The sequence below is a fragment of the Phyllobates terribilis genome, unplaced genomic scaffold, assembly GCF_046119375.1.
Source record: "Phyllobates terribilis strain yellow unplaced genomic scaffold, ASM4611937v1 Scaffold_2__4_contigs__length_985480577, whole genome shotgun sequence".
Taxonomy (NCBI): domain Eukaryota; kingdom Metazoa; phylum Chordata; class Amphibia; order Anura; family Dendrobatidae; genus Phyllobates; species Phyllobates terribilis.
In genome coordinates, this window is record NW_027362762.1 from 677,299,290 (window position 1) to 677,321,014 (window position 21,725).

The 21,725-nt window shown below is 42.5% G+C and overlaps 1 protein-coding gene across 2 annotated transcripts in view; it reads left to right on the forward strand.

Annotated features, from left to right (window-relative positions):
• Positions 1-21,725, forward strand: part of PLXNA2 (plexin A2) — a 340,362-nt gene that overhangs the window by 150,643 nt on the left and 167,994 nt on the right. For both annotated transcript variants that reach the window (XM_073666861.1, XM_073666863.1), the window contains exon 4: positions 11,713-11,847. In XM_073666861.1, coding sequence (XP_073522962.1) covers positions 11,713-11,847 — 135 coding nt within the window. The remainder of the gene's footprint in view (positions 1-11,712; positions 11,848-21,725) is intronic.

Consider the following 21,725-nt stretch of genomic DNA (forward strand, 5'->3'; position numbering starts at 1 on the left):
CGGCTGGTGTTTCTAGCCTGGGAGGGGGCCAATATTCATGGCACCCTTCCTGGGCTATTAATATCAGCCCCCAGCTGTCTGCCTAGCCTTTGCTAGCTATTAAAATAGGGGGGACCCCACGTCATTTTTTTGGGGGGGTCCCCCATTTTAATAGCTAGTAAAGGCTAGGTATTCAGCTGAAGGCTGATATTAGTAGTCTGGGAAGCTCCGTGGGTATTACCCCCTTCCCAGGCTTCAAACATCTGCCCCAGCTGTCTGCTTAACCTCCGCTAGAGACTAAAATTAAGGGGAACCCCACGCCAATTTTTTTTTAAATAAATCCTTTATTTTAACACTAAATGACAAGTACAGTAATCAACACTGTCACTGTACTTCATATATATGTGACTGACATGTTTCTATCTATCTAATCTATGTGTGAAGCTCTATTCTGTCTGTTATAAATTGTCGGGTACAGATGCTGAATTGCCGGCCGGCTTTTTTAAAGAGACGGTGCATGAAAACACTATTATTTTTTTAAATAAATCCTTTACACTAAATGACAAGTACAGTAAGCAACACTGTCACTGTACTTCATATATATGTGACTGACATGTTTCTGTCTATCTAATCTATGTGTGAAGCTCTATTCTTTCTGTTGTAAATTGTCGGATACCGGTGTATGCCGCTGATGAAAATGGATGATAGTAATGTTGTTGTTGTATGCCTTATGTTTATGAGTGACAGTTTTCCTGCTATATACCTGCATGTCATAAGAATTTAAATTAAAAAAGGACCATGTTAAATTCAAATCTGTTTTTTTTTAATTTTTACCGGTGTTTGGTATGAGTTGGAAAAGGGGTAGTCTTATATGGTGAATATATCCTAAACTCTATATTTTAACAGGAAAGTAGGGGGGTCGTCTTATACACCAGGTCGTCTTATACGCCGGAATATACGGTAGTTCTCCAAGATGTGTGGAACAACCTCCCTGCTGAGTTTCTTCAAAAACTGCGTGCAAGCGTACCTAGAAGACTTGATGCTTTGATTGTGTTGGAAAGCAAAGAGTGGTCACACAACCAACAAATTTTATAGTTTTTTACAACTTTCTAAACATCAAAAAAGGTGAAAAGCACTTTATGAATCCCCAATGTCTGTATTGTGAACTGTATCATAGTAATGTTTCATTTTGGACTCTATTCCTACACGGCTGTGGGAAAGCCACTCAGCAGAGGCTCTGATTAGGAGTTATTCCGTAATATTAGCATGCATACATTGTAAAGTATCACTGGTTTGTGGAGCCAGAAACTCTATGGCCTCCATTTATTAACAGTTTTTGCCAGAATCTGGTATAAACTACGAGTTGCACAAAGCTTAATGTGCAACTGCAAGTTGTGAGAAAATTTTGCAACTTTTATCGTTTTTTTTTTACTTTTTGAAGAGTGGATGAAGCTTAAAGAGCAACTGTTTTTTTTACTTCATAAATCAATAGTGTGCGTGAACATAAAAACTTATGTAATATATCTCGCTAGAGAAATCAGCTTCTTTCTCTTCCTGGATTGATCATTCATTCACAAAATTCTTAATTCATTACTGAGATAGGAGACGGCAGTTGGTGATCATAAAGTTCTATGGAGAACTGTAACTCTCATTTCAGGAGAACTTGCAGCATAATGTCTATGTCTGCCTCTAGCTCCTCCCCTTCCTCTGGCCATAGAATTTTAAAAGGACCAACTGTCATTTCATGAGGACTTGCAGCAGAATGTCTGTGTCTGCCACTGACTCCTCCCCTCTCCATAGAATTTTAAAAGCACCAACTGTCATCTCCTATCTCAATAATGGGGAAATCTGTGTCCAGTGAATAGAGATTCTACCTATGAGTTGAGAGTGAACGATCAGTCCAGGAGGTGAAAGAAGCCGATTTCTCTGATAAGATATATTACCAAGTTTCTTATTTTAATGCATACTATTGATTTTTTTAAATTAAAACAATGGATATTGTTTAACTGGGAGGGGACATGGCCAAGCGCGGAAGTCAAATTTATCATAATTTATGCAATAAAAGTGCCATAAATTATGACAAAAATGTACATCAGTCTTTTGCTAAAATACATTTCTCATGCTGGCGCTTGGCAAGTGACTTTGCCGCATCTTACTCCAGCATACTCTTCATTAAGACTGACATACGAAACACCAGCCTTGATTAATCAGGGCCTAAATCTCTGCATTTCTTTTTACATCTGCCTGAAAAGTGCAAAATATAGAGTTCAGTTGTACAATGAATGCATTGACGTGCATCACAGCATGGAGATTCCTGAACTTCTCCTGGTTATCTCTGTTCTATTAGCATTTTCTCGAGACACTGACATATAGCCGCATTATACCATCATTAGTTCTTTTGATCACATAGATACCATACCTGTGAAGCAGCATTATTTTGCTATGGGGACAACCGCATTGTCGCTTCCTTTTGAACACATTACTTCATCCATTGAATTCATTATTTCTTGTGTGTGACATCACTGTTACCAAGGCAACAGAAAGGACAGCGGTAGCAATGTAGGGAATTCAGTGCACATTGTAAGCACTCATGTTCAGAAGGGACACAGGGGTCTGGGAAATCCAGGAGTTAAACAGGTTCTTGCAAGTGTAATTAAAACATCAGAAATCTCAAAGCCTCACTTATAAGATGCTTCATTTTTCCAAGGGCAGAAACCTTAAACTGTTTGTTACACTTCTTTTTCACTTTAGGAAGTTGTTATCGGTTAGGGTAAGCATTGGCATTTCAAGTGCTTTCTCTGCTACAAAAATTATTTCATACTCTTAAAATCTACACAGGACAAAATTTGGTGCTTGGTCCTTTTGAAAAGATGTACATGTGATATGAAAAGAATATCTGACTTACATTTCAGAAGACCTGTTGCAGTCCATTGCAAAGATATTTGTTACTTTTGGAACACAGTATGTGAAATCTCTGCTTGCAGACCAACTGGGCGTTTCTTCAGAGTCTTCTCTAGAGGAGTGCTTTTTCACTCCTCCCTCCCAAACACAATAAAGCACAGCTCTTTGGCTGATTTAACAGTCTCAAACGTTGCCAAGATGTGATTGACAGCATCTGGGAGGGGTGAAAAAGCACTCTCCCAGAGAAGACTCTGAAGAAATGCCCAGTCTAGTCTGAAAGCTGTCCAATGTTACAAGTAAACACCTTGTAACTACTATGCCTATGAGGACTTGAACCTAGTGATTCCTGTGCACCAGGCAGAAGCTCTTCTCTTTGAGCTATTCAGTTCTCTGGATAGCTCCTTGCTATTTCAGCTACCAGTGTTTATTGTTCCTGATTGGCTCCACCCTGTGTTTTCCCTAATTGGACACCCTATTTAAGCCTGCAAGCTTACTGAGCTTTCAGCCTTTAGTCTAGAGCTCTAACCTGCTGCTCTTCTTCCATATGTTATTGCTGTTCATGTGTACCAATCTCTGACTTCCCACTGTAAACGTTACCTGCTGCTCCTCCACATTGCTGTTCCCCTGTACCGACTTCTGACTTCCCCCTGTCTATGCTACCTGCTGCTCCTCCACATTGTTATTCCCGTGTACCAACTTCTGACTTCCCACTGTCTACGCTATCTGCTGCTCCTCCATATTGCTGTTTCTGTGTACCGACCTCTGACTTCCCACTGTCTACGCTACTTGCTGCTTCTCCACATTGCTATTGCCATGTACCAACCTCTGACTTCCCACTGTCTATGTTACCTACTGCTTCTCCACATTGCTTTTTCCATGTACCAACCTCTGACTTCCCACTGTCTACGCTACCTTCTGCTCCTCCACATTGCTTTTCCCATGTACCAACCTCTGACTTCCCACTGTCTACGCTACCTACTGCTTCTCCACATTGCTTTTCCCATGTACCAACCTCTGACTTCCCACTGTCTACGCTACCTTCTGCTCCTCCACATTGCTGTTCCCGTGTACCGACCTCTGACTTACCACTGTCTACGCCAACTGCTGCTTCTCCACATTGCTATTCCCACTTACCAACCTCTGAGTTCCCACTGTTTACGCTACCTGCTGCTTCTCCACATTGCTGTTCCAGTGTACCGACCTCTGACTTACCTCTGTATTCTCCTACTGCTGCTTCTCCACATTGCTATTCCCATCTACCAACCTCTGACTTCCCACTGTCTATGCTACCTTCTGCTCCTCCACATTGCTGTTCCCGTGTACCGACCTCTGACTTACCACTGTCTACGCTACCTGCTGCTCCTCCACATTGCCATTCCCATGTACCAACCTCTGACTTCCCACTGTCTACGCTGCCTGCTGCTTCTCCACATTGCTGTTTCCCTGTACCGACCTCTGGCTTCCCACTGTCTACGCTACCTGCTGCTCCTCCACATTGCTGTTCCCATGTACCGACCTCTGACTTCCCACTGTCTACGCTACCTGCTGCTCCTCCACATTGCTATTCCCATGTACCGACCTCTGACTTCCCACTGTCTACGCTGCCTGCTGCTTCTCCACATTGCTGTTTCCCTGTACCGACCTCTGGCTTCCCACTGTCTACGCTACCTGCTGCTCCTCCACATTGCTGTTCCCATGTACCAACCTCTGACTTCCCACTGTCTACGCTGCCTGCTGCTTCTCCACATTGCTATTGCCATGTACCAACCTCTGACTTCCCACTGTCTACGCTGCCTGCTGCTTCTCCACATTGCTGTTTCCCTATACCGACCTCTGGCTTCCCACTGTCTACACTACCTGCTGCTCCTCCACATTGCTGTTCCAGTGTACTGACCTCTGACTTACCACTATCTACGCTACCTGCTGCTTCTCCACATTGCTATTCCCATCTACCAACCTTTGACTTCCCACTGTCTACGCTGCCTGCTGCTTCTCCACATTGCTGTTCCCGTGTACCGACCTCTGACTTCCCACTGTCTACTCCAACTGCTGCTTCTCCACATTGCTGTTCCCATCTACCAACCTCTGACTTCCCACTGTCTACGCTACCTTCTGCTCCTCCACATTGCTGTTCCCGTGTACCGACCTCTGACTTCCCACTGTCTACGCTACCTGCTGCTCCTCCACATTGCTATTCCCATGTACCAACCTCTGACTTCCCACTGTCTACGCTACCTTCTGCTCCTCCACATTGCTGTTCCCGTGTACCGACCTCTGACTTCCCACTGTCTACGCTACCTGCTGCTCCTCCACATTGCTATTCCCATGTACCAACCTCTGACTTCCCACTGTCTACGCTACCTTCTGCTCCTCCACATTGCTGTTCCCGTGTACCGACCTCTGACTTCCCACTGTCTACGCTACCTGCTGCTCCTCCACATTGCTATTCCCATGTACCGACCTCTGACTTCCCACTGTCTACGCTACCTTCTGCTCCTCCACATTGCTATTCCCATCTACCAACCTCTGACTTCCCACTGTCTACGCTACCTGCTGCTCCTCCACATTGCTATTCCCATGTATCGACCTCTGACTTCCCACCGTCTACGCTGCCTGCTGCTTCTCCACATTGCTGTTTCCCTGTACCGACCTCTGGCTTCCCACTGTCAACTCTATATGCTCGTACTGCCCCAGTGGTTGCAATAAAAAGACTCCAATCCAGACCCGAATCATTACAGTGCTCTTTGCCACTGCTACAGCCTATCAGTTATCACTCTGATTTAGGTAATGATCATTTAACTGCAAGATTAAAAATCCCTCAATGTTTGAGGATGGGGAGATGTAAAATTAGCTTTTACAAGCACTCTGCAATTTTACCTATTTAGGAAGATGAGACAGAACCTTTAAGAAAGAGATTCCAGACGTGCTCTGTTTTCAGAATTTGTTGCCCCATCTTATATTTCAGAAACACAAACTTAGAACAATATTGTGTTGCTCTGGACAAAACTTGCTCTGGGTAAGTAGTTAATAACTAGTTCATGATCCTGCGTTAGCTTATCCGTTCCTGCCTGTGATGTGATCACCAAATGGTCTCACATAAAACTGCAGGTCATCAGTGGTTATCATCCTGCCACATCCTCCGTCATGTCTCTCGCAGTCTCCCAGCATCATGATGATGATTATACGTGAAGTTTTTATGATGCATACGATTGCATTGCATTCAAGATGAAGATTTCTAGGAAATTAAATAATGCATAGGGAAAACGTTATCAGTAGTAGCGCCTGGGCAGTAACAGGCTCACGCTCTTACCGCATACTTAAAATGCCAAATGTAGTTACACTTACGGCATTTTATGTGTAATCAATAAGGGAAAGGCAATGATGCTTTTATGAGGAAGTCACAATGTGTCACATCATTTCATTTGCCCACAGCTAATACGTTTCTGTTGCTGATGTTATTAAACAGCAGCAATTCAGAAAAATCACATTGGTGGAAGTAAAAGGGGAAAACGTCAGTGGAAGAGTTAAATGGATTAATAGCGAGGGTAAGGAATAATTGTCCATGGTCGATGCTCTTCATTCGGACAGAACACTTTAGCAGTCCCTGGCAGCTGAAGGGTTCATTAAATTAACATCAGGTCTTTTAGTGGATGGGCTTCAGAGGCAGTCACCATGGCAACCGCTTTATTAAACAGCTGCCCTAACGACGTGGGGACATGGCCGGATGGGTGGGGGAATCGAAAGTAAGAATGAGGCTGAGACTGTGAAAGTCATTGCTGTCCTTTGAAGATGGGACCCCGACCGCGGTGGACCAACTGCGGCGTCCTTCTGACAAATTCTCCTCCGCTTTTATCTGTAAGAATCAGATTTGGAGGCTGCGACACTTGTCTTTGAACAGCGATGAGCCAGTTGTTGGCTCACATTGACCTTGTGTTAATGACCTTGGCTTTCTGACGTGTTTTTAAGAGGTATATGGAGTCTTTGCTTTTAGTAGCATTTTCCTGAAAAGACCAGTCTGGTGACATTCACCATGAAGAGGACCAATTGCAAGATGTGAGCTGAGGGTATTTTAGAATTTTGTTTTTTTCTGCATCTTTGGGAATTTACTGGTTCTTTTCTTTTTTTTTTTTGCAATTTAACAGAATTTCCCATTTCCTTGGCCAATATCTATAGCAGTTCCCTTTCTCACTCTGTATTCAAGACCCTCTGTACGCTAGGTGCCAGAAGGCAACGGGAAATGATTACTACCCACTTATTGTAACAGTTATTATTATTAGCAGAGATAATGGGCATTTCTCCGGCGAAGGCCAGAGTTTAATCGGCTCCATTCTGCACTGTGTAAAACCTCTGCGGAAAGCCATAAAAAATCCAGGCCAGGGTGCAGTGAAAACAAGAGCCATAAATATAGAAAATCCGTTCCGTGCACAGCTCCTCTTCTGGATCTGCCTCCCGTGCGCCTCTAAGTCACTAAGAACTCAATTCGTCACATAGAAAAGTTTTCTGTGGATCGCTCCCTTTTTGGATTCCTTAATATAATAATTGCATATCCGAAACAGTCTTGCTGTATTCCCGGATGTTTTCTCGCAACCAGTTCAATTCTATATTACATTTTTCATGAGGCTTAAAGAACAGAAGCAGCTTTATTAGAATATAATGGGCAATTTACAATACATATTTTGTGCTCATTAAAGAGCTTTCCTTCTGACAAGTATTCATTAATAAATCTCTGTGATTTTCTTACATTAGCTCTTCCAACTTGCTTAAAGGGCTTCTCCGGTGAAGATAAGTTATCACCTATCCACGGAATAGTTCCCTGTTCTGCCGCTCGGTCCCAAGCAGTTGGACCCCGACAGCTCAATAAGTTATCACTTGTCCTGCAGTCCTTGATGTGATACTAAGCAACAGTGGGATTAGTGGGATACACACAGGTTCTCAGTAGGCAACTTCTTTATTTCCCAAGGGTGCCCTGGCATTTATCTTAGGGGACAGGGAAGGGTCAACGAGCTACCGGCTGCCCTACTCTAATGCCCAACAGATTCTAATTTCCTCCTTGGCCGACTTGATGGCCAGTGCCAGTAGACTGTGCCTACAGATTTTCTTTCAAACATGAGGAACAGTACTAGGAGGGCAAATGACTTGGCACCAATATTTCCCTGTCCTCAGCCCCGTCTTTACAATTGGCAGAGTTGAGAGTCATTGATGGGTGCCAATGTACTTTTCTTTCTTGGGCCTGTTAATAGACATGAAGACAGGAAAGCTAATTCTCTAGGGAGCGGCCATGCACAGGCTGCTGGTATGGGACATCCTTGTGTCAGTGGAGGTGGTGGCCAGTGTGGAAAGTATAATACAGGATACTAAATCCGAGTTGTTGGTATTTAATGGCATTAAAGCAGCAGCTCAATGTAATACTATAGCTACTACTGTTTTATGATATGCCATTATTATATAGTCACTATGGGCTGTATTAATGGATGACATTAATAAATAGGCATTGTATATTTCCATAGGCGCTATAACTGAAATAATATGGACACTATAGCAAGAATTATTTACTGGTACTAATATTTATGGTATTTTGGAAGCTTTATTACACTTTGAATTGGTTATTATTTAGGAATATTACATAAGGAATGTATGGAGCATCTATTGGCAGAATGTATGTGCTAGGACTGCATACAGATAATGTACTGATCGGCTAGTACGTACTATACAGGTGTTGCTCGGGTGGGCCGTACCCTCTTTTACTGATTTATAATTAGTCATCAGCCAACCCAATTACTATGTCTTTCTGCGACAAGAATTCTGCTCTTTTTATGCATAGTTGTAGTTAAACTATTATGAAGGATTATATACGGTACTTATACATTGATATTAGGAATTGGATCTAAAGGAAGGATCGTATTGTGCTACAACCATCTGTTATTCAACATATTGAAATTAATTTCAATTTACGCTCTTAGCTGTTCCAGTTCCTTATCTGTCGGTCTCTTATACACACGTGACATCCCTCTTACCAGCGTATCCGCACATGCTGTCTAAAGGAGCATCTGCTATTACTAGGCCTTACTCTGACAATTGCTTCTCTTGCCTATAGGTGGCGATAGCCCGTGACGATACCATGATAGTGCGAGCAGCCAGGATCAGGATCTGCACGTCTATGATGTTATTAGATTCCAGCTGATACAAGCCCGTTCCAAAGCTGATTGTGCTTATTGCAAATATCTATTTTGGTTCCTAATCATCCCAGATGATCTATTTTAGCATTTAACAAGATTAGTGGAAACATTCCCAGGTGTTGCACATTGCATGTCCTGATCCTAGAAACATATCTTGTGCAGTGATTTATTTGGAGGGAATAGGGGATATATTCAAGTCTGTGGCTTACTCTACTCTGCTGAATCTTGTCTAGATTTCACCATGGAAAATCCCGTCTAAGCGTATTTAATGCTTGGACTGGTTGCTTACGGAGTGGGAGCTGCTCTCTTTTTTTCAATGATAATTTTGCCCTACATTCAGCCATTTCTCTAACTATATCTCCATTTTTGGCTGTTTCCAGCTGAAATAGGGGCTAAATCATACAACGTCCCAGTTGTCCTGGCTTGTTGGCCAGCATATGACAGTATCAATAGCCGAATGGGCCGCTGGGCTAGTCTAAGCCCATGGTTCAGTTGGCTGCTTTAATCTCTGGGTAGACACATGCCAGCCTCCTCCTCAATCTCTCCACGTCTCTCAGTGTGACACCGTGTTACAATCAAATGGCTATTCAAAAATGCAAATCCCACCACGTGCGGGCAGGATGCAAACTCTCACCCTCCCCCCCTCTAAAGGCAAGGATTTGTCTTTAGCTGTGAGCCAGCCGCTATTCAGCTCTATGCAGCCATTCCTTGCACACTAAACATTGACCTAGCTATCTCCTATGTATACAGCAAAAATATATGTGTAATATATATATTAATATTCATGCAAGAAATAAAACACATGAATAAAACACTTATATGAGATAAGTAACGGTGTAGTAAACGGTGAGAAGTTCAGTGGAAAGTTCATTTTTGGAAGAAGCAATGATCCTGCTTAATAATGATGCCGAGACGTAGTTTGGAGGCAGAGTCATATGAGTGTATAACACAATGGAAACTGACATCCATAGCCTCTCCCCACCCCGTTAATATTCTGCACTCATTAGTTCTACTCATATTGCAGACATTACTGACGACTGGAAGGAAAGGAAAACATCAGAAAAACCCACTCCTCCTGCAGGACAGATACGAGACACGCAATTATTCAGTGCCGAGTATCTCCAGGAAACAGGCGGTGGATGTTGAGTTCATGTTAGGTGTTGCTTCTTGCAGCCTAGAATATAGTTCCTCCAAATATACTTGGTCAGTTGCTAAAAGATGCAAAAAGGTAGCAGATTTGAACATATCTTCTATAAATGTCTTTGTTATTTTACTATTTAGTATCTATACAGAATACAATTATGGCAGAAAGTGTTGGCACCCTTAAAATTGTACCCGAAAATGAAGTATTTATCCCAGAAAAGTAATGCAAATTACACACAGACACACAATGCAAAGATTGAGTCAACGTCTCCCCTTTTTATCTGGTTTCAGGTGGGATTTTCATATTGCCCACACCTGTTACTTGCTACAGGTGAGTTTGAACCAGCATCACATGCCTGAAATAAAGTTGTTTACCCACAATTTTGGAAAGGTGCCAACTATTTTGTCAGGCTCATTTTGAGGGTTTTGTGTGAAATTATGTCCAATTTGCCATTTTTTATGTTGTTGTTTTTTGTGTTGATTCAATACACACAAAGGAAATAAACATGTGTATAACAAAGCATGTGTAATTGCAATAATTTTCTGAGAGAAATACTTCACTTTCAGGAACAATTTCAAAGGTGCCAACACTTTTGGCCATGACTGTATGTATGTGTTTATGTGTACATTATGATGTTGCATAGCTAAATTTTGGAATTATTAGTAACAATTTGTTACTATGGCACTTGCTACATTGGTGGTGGATGTGTTGCTAAATGTCCTAAATTACTAGAATGGTAGTAGGTTAAAGTACCAGTGTCATGAGACACCAGTTAGAACATCCCTGCACAGCCTCGATATACCAGAGTCTTCCAGACTCCCTGTAAAAAATATGTGTGGATGATGCTTGAGGAAAAGTCTCATGTCTGTCGACACCTGTTCTCAAGTCATCAGGACTGCTAGGACAAAAGACAACCCTGACTGCTGAGGCTTTCCTTCTGGGCACTGCTCTAACTGCTGCTGCATTGGTAGTTTTTACAACTAAAAAAACAATAGACATGTGTTTTTTTGTTGTGAATAGTGATTTTTCTCCACTGAAGTTGTTTTGATCTTAAAACCAGACAATGATGGAGGTTATGTTGTAGAATGCCTGAAATTAGCTTATCAGGTATGATATTTTGGCACCACTTCTCGATCATATCACCTTCACTCTTTTCTTTCTCGCAACACTTCCCATAGTTTTTGAATTATTTATAAAGTATGTCTAGAGCACATAATAAATTTGAGGCATGCCATGTGCTTTCCTTTTCTGGTGCCTTTTGCTCACTCACGAGATTCAATGGCCAATAGCAGGCATTGACTTCTGAAGTGAAATACAGTAGTGGCAAACCTACAAGCGAAGCTTAAAGGGTTACAGAACTTCAAGTCCAAATATGTTTATTAACATGTCACAAGTTTCATGAGGAATTAGTCAAAAATCAAACTTTTTTCCATTTATTTCAATTTCTTAGAGGCCATTCTGTAATAGAGTTAGATTGATTTAATGAGCTTTCTGTGTTTTTGTGTTCTTCAGATTCGGGCAGATGGTCCTCCGTATGGTGGCATTCAGTATGAAGTAGTACACGCAATGAGGGATGGAAGTCCAATCCTTAGGGACATGGCATTTTCTACAGACAGCAAATACCTCTACATCATGTCAGAAAGACAGGTAAGAAACTGTGACAAAGTGGGCCACATATATTTATTGAAATTATGTGAAATGTAAGATTGTGACAATTGTGATGGGAATGACCGGACAATGTCTGCCTGAAAACTCATCAGCCATGTTGGATCTGGATTGCTGGTTGATAATGGTTGATAGTTTACCACTTTTTTCTACATATATTTTTTAATACTGTGAATATATAGCATCACACATGCCACAGTTTGTGTCTAAGGCCACGGCCTCACTATCAGTATTTGGTCAGTATTCGGTCAGTATTTTTTCTCAGGAGTGGGAGCCAAAACCAGGTGTAGGTGATAAATGCAGAATTGGTGACTTGTTTCTATTATACCTTTTCTCTGATTGTTCCTCACCTGGTTTTGGCTCCCACTCCTGAGAAAAAATACTGACTGAATACTGACCAAATACTGATAGTGGGGCTGTGGCCTAATACTGCAGCTCGGTGGCATTGAAGGGACGGTGGGTTGTCACACACAAGCTATGAGCCGGTGTATCACTATTTTAGGATTCTATTCTTGTATAACTCCTTTGATCTAATGGGGGGTGCACAACCTTTTCTAGTCCAAGGGCCACATCGTATTATATCACTCGCAAGGGCCGAATTAAATTTTTAGGGGTTTTACCATATGAGGCATTTCTGACATATCAAAATTATATGCCATAAATACATGTTAGATAGTAGGCTATAAAGTGGAACCAGCACCCATGGGAATAATAGGGGCCCCTTGTACCTCCAGTATGCACTTGAATGTGGCTCTACCTATTGTAAACTTAAAGCATCACTCCAGTGTTTTTTTTTATTTCACTGCTGGAGTTAAATCCAAGTCCCCTGCCCCCTGACTGATACTCACCTTCAGGTGATTTTATCTCTTTTCCCTGCCGCTCTGATCCGTCTCCTGCAGGCTATGACCTGCAGGCTGCTCCAGTAAATTTCATGGAGGTCCCTAAGCAATGTAAGTCTATGAGACCCTCATTCTGGCCTCATTCTAGTTCTCATAGATTTGCATTGAGAGCTTGTGACGTAGCTTCTGACTTCTGCCAGTCATTCAGCTGCGCTCACAAGATGGTAGCGCCCTTGGACTGGAGTGGCGCCGAAAAACGGTGAAGATGCTGGAGGGTGAATATATGACCAGGGGCAGGGGACTTACGCTTAAAGCACCACTCCAGCTATGGAAAAAAAAAAAAAAACGCTGGAGTGAAGCTTTATATGCCATAAGCTGAAATGTATAGACCTACAAGCATGGATGGCCTGTATAAATCATATATATCAAAGAGGTGTCAAGGGACCCCGATAACAAAGAGGTGTCAAAGGAACTCGTTCTCCAAAAAATTTAGAGGGGGCACAAAGATGACTGTGTGCTATTCCTCTATTCTTTCTTATGGAAACTACATACAGGCAAGTATGTCTGTGACCAGATGTTTTGTGGCCGCACAGAGAGGCATAGCGAGCCCATGTGTCCCCCTCGCTGCAGGTTGTGCACCCCTGACCTAATGTGTGTGATCACTCTCTTATAGACAACCATGTAAGTGAGGAGGATGCTTCTGTGTTAGGTCCGGCGTTTGGCGTGTATGTAGAACGTGATACACATATGACTCCAGCAGTGACATGGTGGCTCCTAGGACAGGTTTGTCATTGTACGGCCGCTCAGTAATGGATTCCAGACTTCCTGCCGCACATCCTGGTGATGCCTGTACATTGTTACAGCATGCAACAATCCATCCTGAATATTACTGCCTCACTTGACATTTCTGTCTTGGAGACCAGCATTCTCTGGCGGTTACAATAAAATATTAAAACGCAGTATAATCATGCTCAGAATCATCGATTATATATTTGTATCCGCCACCCGAAAGGATTCCAGCAGCAAATCTGATGCACAGCAGCGAGGGGGATATAAAAATGAGTAGATGTAGGTCTGCGTAATTTGTCCAAATCACATTTTCCAAGGTGTCGGCTTGAGCCACCTCATATCCGAAACATGGAAGCCTTTTCTCCACACCTCGTAATTGTTTGTGTCGGGTTTATGATAATTCAGAATTAAAGCGAGAGATGTTTAATCCTTTCTCCTGCTCGCTGCGGGAGACATTAATGCACATTTTTCTCTTGCAAATTGACTTCTCCATGTAAAGATTAGAGCGGCCAGAGTTTGTTCTGTTTGGATAGCAGCCTTGTAGAATTCAGATTTCATGCAAATCTAGGCAAGCGATTTAGGCTGCTGGCAGTTTGATAATGAAAGACCAGTGCAGCTAACTGGGCATTTAGGAAGGAGCGCAGTCCACGGTGACTGATTTAGGAATTTGCAATATCTGAGATGAATGCGACAAACTGAGATGAGATGTTACATAGCAGTTATTACTAGCAGATCCAGCCTAGCACGGGAACTATGCCGGCGATTGTTTCATATTAGCTAGAAATAACTCGCTTTATTAAGGTACACCCACTAAACACTGCAAGAGGTGCACATACTGCAATCCACCATATTAAATTGTATTGTGGTGTCAAATACTTTAGCACCTTACATGGAAAATGTTCTGTGATTGTAAACTCACATGTACATATATTATTTCATGCAACCCCATAGGAGAGCATTACACAGTATCAAGCTGCGGTCTCTCATGATCGCATAAGGCTTTGTTCAGAGGGTTTTCTATCCGTATTGTCATCCATGTTTCCACTGCCGTATGCAATCTGCATGTCCATTGTGTACATCTGTCCGACATCCATTTTTTACATTGACAATTTAATAAGTAATAAAGCTCAAATACAATTTCCTATCTTAATAATTGTAATGGATCCACAAAAAAAGCATGACATACGGAAGGTTACTCATATGTGATCCGTCTTTTGTGCCCCCATTGGCTTGTAATGGTCGAGTCTGATCTGGAATACGGATAAAGTAGTGCATGTTGTGACTCTTTACATGCAGGTCATCGGCCCGTGTGTAAAAACGTTCATGTGAACTACCACATAGACTTACGGTACATTGGTCAGTGTGCTGCCCGTATGCTATCAGTTTTGCATACGGACAGTTAATTCATTTGTCTGAACGAGACTAAGTGTGCCAATTGCATGCAGCTTGCATCCATGAGCTCTGGGTTTATGTGTGGATTTTTTAGACAAAATTAATTTTTTTTGTGGACTTCGTTCGATTTTTATTTTTCTCTTCTTAAGTCAGTACCTGAAAAACACCATCTCTCGCTAAGTAATTTGAGTCGGACTTAGTTGTGGCGGAGTTGGAGTAATTTCAGATGTGCCAACTCTGACACCACTTTTAACAAAATATGATGTTATTAATACTGTGTAAATAATTTTCACAGGAATTTAGAAAAATGTAGAATTATTAATAATATAAATATATTTTATTTTTGTCAATCTAAAGTTAATATTTACCGATAAACCAATGCATTCACTACCGCATATTTTTGTTTTTTCAATTATTGGCCTTTGAGGAAGGAGTCAAACTCTGAAATAGTAAGGAGTTGGAAGTTAGGCTTACTGACCCCACAGCCCTGGTTGTGACAGACAATGCTGGGGATGTGACTTTCCATAGATCTCCGTTCCCTGTCATCCACACTGACCATGTTAATAAATGTCCTAGAAGGTATAAAAATTAGCTATTTTGCTATTTTTTGTAATCTTTGTATATTCCTATTTTTGACCTCCTCAGGCACAAGATCTTGGGTGGTACTGCTACTTCTGAGCCCTCTTTAGCTTTGCTGTACTGTAATCGTGTCAAATTGTCTCAGAGACAATGTCATTTTGATATTGATTATTTTTTAATTTTTGAAAAGGAGTTTGAAAAGTGAGAGCTGAGTGCAGATTGGTTGGTAAATCCAGGAAAGTCTTCTTCTCTTTGAGACGGCCGTATAACTCTGACGAGGATTACAACGCAATGCTCGGACTGGCTGGCGGCTCTCCCGGCAGGAGCATGACAGCATGTATTTCTATGCAGCTATCACGCTTGGGTCGGGAGAGCCGCCAGCCCGTCTCAGCATCCAAGGTGTGCGGCCTTCTGACTCTTCCCTTAGGCTTGTAATGTTCATCATAAGGCTCAGTCCCCTTAAGCTGTGTGCACTGGAAACAATAGAGTTAAAACTCGCACACCTTCCAGACAGGTGGAGCTAGGAGGCTGGGCTCATATGTTGCGGCTGCTTCACTGCCGCGATCTGGACAAAACAGCGCCAACGTGTAAAAGCTGTTTATTATTAATGGCCACAAGTTTCTGCAGCTGAATCAGAGTTTGCAGCCAATATGTCATCCAGTCCTGGTTTATTTCGTTATTATAATGCAGTGCTAAATAAAAGTAAGCATGCAACCAATTTTCTGTAGCTTGCACTTTTTTTTCAAAATGTTATACTGTCTCTTTAAATAAAATCAAGATCCTAATTTTGACATTTTTATATTAAATAGGCTTCTAAAAAATCTCCTCCTATGTGCTCTCAGCCAAGAGTTTTGTGGTAATTAGCCAAGCTACTATACCTGACAAGTAAAATTCTTAATTGCCACTAATTGTTCCCCCTCCCCTCACACCAGTCCAAAAAAGGAGCATTCTGCCTAATTGCTACCTACTCTGCGCATTGTTAATGGACACTGCTCTTCATCTGACAGCTACTTAATTAGGTCAATGGCTTTCTTCTACAGTCTGTATAATTATCCCACCTGTGCTGTTCTTCACCTATGGACTCCACACCAAAGTAGCCAAATCCTTTAACCCTTTAACAGTTAAAATTCACCCTTTCGATTGGTGAACTGTAGAAATAGACAAATCATTAATGATATTATGGTGATCACAATGATGTCTTCTGACCTGTACTCTACTTGTAATAGTCATACAGACAGCAGGCAACAGACAGCTCATTTTTTAGGCTGAGTAAGGGTATGTACACACGATGAGTATTTAGTGAGTTCTTTGGTGTTGCAGATTTTCTGCAGCATTTCTTCACCTATTAATTAGGTTTATTGGGTTTTTTGTACATGCTTTTTTGAGTGTGTTTTTTTTACTTTTTTATTGCTTTTATGACTATGTGTTTTTTGTTTCTTTTGGTATGTTATGTTTTAAATAAAACTACTTTGTTTTTGCTGCTTTCTTAGCTCCAGATAGGTTATTCCCTGTACCATATACCAGACAGAAAAAGGAGTGACAGACAGCATCACATGACTCTCATCAGAGCTGCTGATTGGTGAAGGAGGTCATGTGATACACCATGTGACCATAGATCCAGGAAGTGATCATTTTTCATCCTCGCTGTGTCACTGGTGTGTCAGAAGTGACAGACAGTCGCCCTGCAGTTGGTTGCAGGAGATCTCTTCATTTGGCATTACAGACACCTTCTTAGAAGCTGTCTCTCTAGGACCCATCGTCTACCTTCCTCTTGCTAATTAACACCCTGGCCTGGGTGTATAAATACCTGCTGTTTACTAGAGGGAGGTGCCGGCGATATTCACATGACCCCTTGTGAAGGCTTGAGCAAGAGCAGTACTTTTTCTTCTCTGGAGCTATGAGGATGGGTGTTCATCTCTCTGAAGTTGACTAAAGCTAAGCTATCTTCACATGTTTGTTCCCCCTTGTTGTCTTTAGTTGTTAATGGGGATCGACTAGCGCTCATCCCCTCCCTTCCCTAGCCAGGGCCAAACATCAGGGAAAGACAGGGCGAGGTTCCTGTATGGCGATTGGTGCGGAACCAATATAGGGACGTTAAGGGAGACAGAATGATATAAGGTCAGCCTAGGAGGTCTCCACTACCCCCTTTCCCTAGAATCTGGGCCCAATTTTCCCCCTTCTTTCCTACACCTTGTGTGACACGCTGTTTGGCTCTTTTTGAGGAGGGTATTTAATGGATGTAATGACACTCACTTCTTTAATTCTACCAGGGTGTCACAACATGAGACGTTCTCTTTAAAGTGTACCTTTCATTAGGTTTTCTCCTCTTATATCGCTGTCACTGGGTTGTTTGCCTTCTAAAGGGCTTTCTTACGAAGCCTTAAATTCACTTCTGCAGCCCTTCATACTGAGTGTTGCTGGTTACTGGACCATCAGGGCCTCTTCGGATACTGACAACATGCCGATTTTGCATGTACCCTTAGTCATCCACCCAGCATTCTTGCGCTATGGACGTGGGACTGTAATCTGGATCTGGTGCATGCTCATATAACACTTTTGTAGTCAGGACAGTAACAATAAGTGTCCTATGTACTTGCACCTGGATTCAGCTCCATAGCACTAGAGCAAGACAGCTCGGTATGGCTGATGTAGGGGACGGCCACATCAATCAGAAGCAAAGGGACTGTAAGGTTTACAAGAGTGACATAAGGTGGTCTAGGCCCACCAATCAAACAACTCAGTGCTGTTTTTTCGGAAAGCAGGGACAACTGTGACCTATGACATTGCTTCAGGTATTCTGGGCCGTAGGGATGAAATAGAGACACAAGTAGAAAGCTCATTAGAGGGTGAACAACCTTGGGGCAGCAGTTTAGCTTTTGGTGACCTGATGACAGGTTCTTTCTAAGCATGATCCATCTGGACTTTAGATGCATTTATGCCATAAATCTCCAATTGGTATTTGATATGGTGCTTCTAAAACCTGCCACAAATATGGCTGTCCATCTTTCCCTACTGGTGTTTTAATATGTGTCCCCAGAGCATGAGCACAGTCCACAGCTCACGCATTTCTAATCAGTTGAGCACATGATGCTGGTCTTCGCTTCTGACTAAGTAGACTTCATTGGAGTAAATGACATGACTTTTCCTCTGTGCATAGGAAACTGGAGCCTCCGTTAGAACAGAAGCTGTGGTTTTTGGCGAGCTATACCAAGCACTTGTGGTTTATGGTAAACTCCCCAGTGTGTATATGTTTTACAGAGACAGATGCCCCAACCTTTTTACCGCTTTCCTACTGTTCTTCAGTTTTGCTCTTTGCATTTCTGTAAAGGAAGAAAAAAAATCCATTTAACCAACGCTGGATAATTACACGAAAAGAAAAATGAAAAATTTCACGATGCCCATTTTTGGAAGTGGTGAAGTGTGAAATTTGAAATCAGAGCAGAAACGCCTAGTATTCGTCATTGCTTTCTTTTTTTTCCTTCTCTCGCCTCTTCATTATTTCAGGGTCTTTTCGAAGCAGCAACACTCTAGTAAATGAGTTCCACGGTTAGTGAGCTGATCAGAAAGGGGATTGCTCACACTGAGTGCTAACACACAGACATAACTCAGGGTGTATGCCGGAGAGTTACAGAGACGCACAAATTATTCTATTTTATACTTTAATTAGTTTGAATTAGCAACGGGAATAGAGGCAGAAAATGATCCAGCCAAGGGTGAAATGGAAAAAGGGATAGGGTGGGCCTCTTTGCTGTATTAACACAGGCAAAGAATGAAATCTGTCTTGCATCCCTATAGGGCCTGCTTTCTAGTATCTAGTGGCCAGAGCATGGAACGGCAACCTTGGAAGAAACAGAGGGAATAGAAGGATGGACTAACTACGGACATCTAGAGGCAATAGAAAATGTAATTATTAATTCTGCAACAAAACCATTAAACATGAGTATCATATTAATCCAGTCTTAAAGGTTAACTTGATTGAAAGGGCGTCTGTAACCCCCAAAATTCTATTGAAACTACTTATACAGCCCTATAGAGGACTTAGCCCCTGTAAAATTATACCTGCAGTATAGATTTTGCTTCTTTAATTGTAGAGAAAAATACATTTTTTTGCATATGCAAATGATGACTCCTCGGGGCACTTTTAGCATGGCTGAGGGTGAAGAACACTGTTCGCCCCCTCATGCAGCACACTGTGCACCTCCCCTTAGTTTGATTGAAGGCGCACGCTTGCCCTGAGCATGTTTGCACTTATATTGCAGGAGCCAAACTGGTGCGCACTCACAGTGTCAGTGCCGATGCACTCACAGTGTCAGTGCCGATGCGCTCACAGTGTCAGTGCCGATGCGCTCACAGTGTCAGTGCCGATGCGCTCACAGTGTCAGCGCCGATGCGCTCACAGTGTCAGTGCCGATGCGCTCACAGTGTCAGTGCCGATGCACTCACAGTGTCAGTGCCGATGCACTCACAGTGTCAGTGCCGATGCGCTCACAGTGTCAGTGCCGATGCACTCACATCCCTCTCTCCTGTCTGCAGAGCCTACTCACTGCACTCAGGATCAAACTGTTGTGAGTGGCCGCTGTGTGATCCTGTGTGCAGCGAGTGGGTGCCGCAGACAGGAGAGAGGATGAGCGTATGCCCGCACAGACACTGTGTGTGTGGTCACTGGGCTTCTGAAGTTTCAGTGCGGTGCAGACATGCAGGGCTGGGGATTTAATTCAGACAGCGCTTACTCTGGGCAAGTGAGCTTTTTCAATCAAGCTAAGGGGAAGTGTTGATTGAGGGGACAAAATGGTGCACTAAGCCCTTGGCCACACCAAGAGTGCACAAAGGAGGCCTCATTTGCATATTCAATAAAACCATTTTCTGTATAACTGAGGAAGGTATATCTATGCTTCAGGAATGAGTTTTATAATTGCTAAGTCCTCTATAGAACTGTTTAAATAGTTAAAATCAGTTTTTATGGGCGGCAGACTAATGATGTCGGCAGCTGTATTTTTGCTGAAATATACAAAGCTCTGCAGGACCTGCTTTGATGTGTGTGGTAAGGTTGTCCTCTGGAGATGCAGCCAAGGATATATGAGAGTGACACTCTAAACTATACTGATCTAGATGGTTGCAGTTATGGGGAACCTTACCGCATGTCGATTTAAACAGTTACCATTCAACTCAACAAGAAATCTGAATGGGAAAGGTAGCTACAAGCACCCGAATTATGACATTTAGTTTTAAAGGAGTGAAGTTTGCTTGTCTTTTTGTTGCATGTCTCTAAAATCGTCAGTTCTTGCCTGTGTGTCACCTGGGTCTTGTTTTTAGGCTATGTTCACATGTTGTGTTTTTTCCTGCATTTTTGTCAGGGTACATTTGTCTCTTGTGCATGCTGAAAAAATAACCAGATTCAACTTCCTCAGGTTTTGGCACCAAAAACACAGCGAAACCTGACACCTTTGTTTTTTGCGGCGTTTTTGCACGACCAATTGCTTTCAATGGGTGAAAAACTCTGCAAAACGCTGAAAAAATGCTGAAAGAAGTGACATGCTGCATTTTTCAAAAACACAGCTCTTTGACAAAACAGTCAGGAATAAAAAAACAATGTGTATGCATGAGATTTCTGAAATCTCATAAACTTTGATGGTACTGTAAGGCTATGTGCCCACGACGCAGAAATGCTCCGGATTTTTTCCTGAGCGTTTCTGCATCTCCCTGGCAGAAAAAACGCATGCAGATTGTACATGCGGATTGTACATGCGGATTGTACATGCGGATTTTACATGTGTTTTTCCTGCCAGGGACATGCGGAAGTGAAGCGTTTTTCACATGCATTTCCGCATGCGGGTTGTCAAGCGCTTTCCAAGCGATTTTAGCATCACTTGGAAAGTGCTTAACAACTTGGTCACACGATATAAATCCATGCAAACAGCATGGATTTATATAGTGTGACCGAAAGAATGGTAAAAAATAAAAATGAATCTATACTGACCTTCCGATGGCCCCTGGTGTCTTGATTCCCTCCGTCCCGGCTGCCGGCAGTGTAAGACTGAAGGACCTGCCGACGTCAGCGTCGCGTAACCCGTCACATGACTATGACGTCAGCGCAGGTCAGCACATTGAAACGCATGCATTCCGCATGTCCTTATCTAGTGAAGCGGAATGCATGCATTCTAATGCAAGTCGATGGCGGCGAAAACGCAGCACTTCCGCAAAATAATTGATAGTGCTGCGTTTTTTTCCACAATGATAATCCCCAGCGGAAATTTCTGCAGC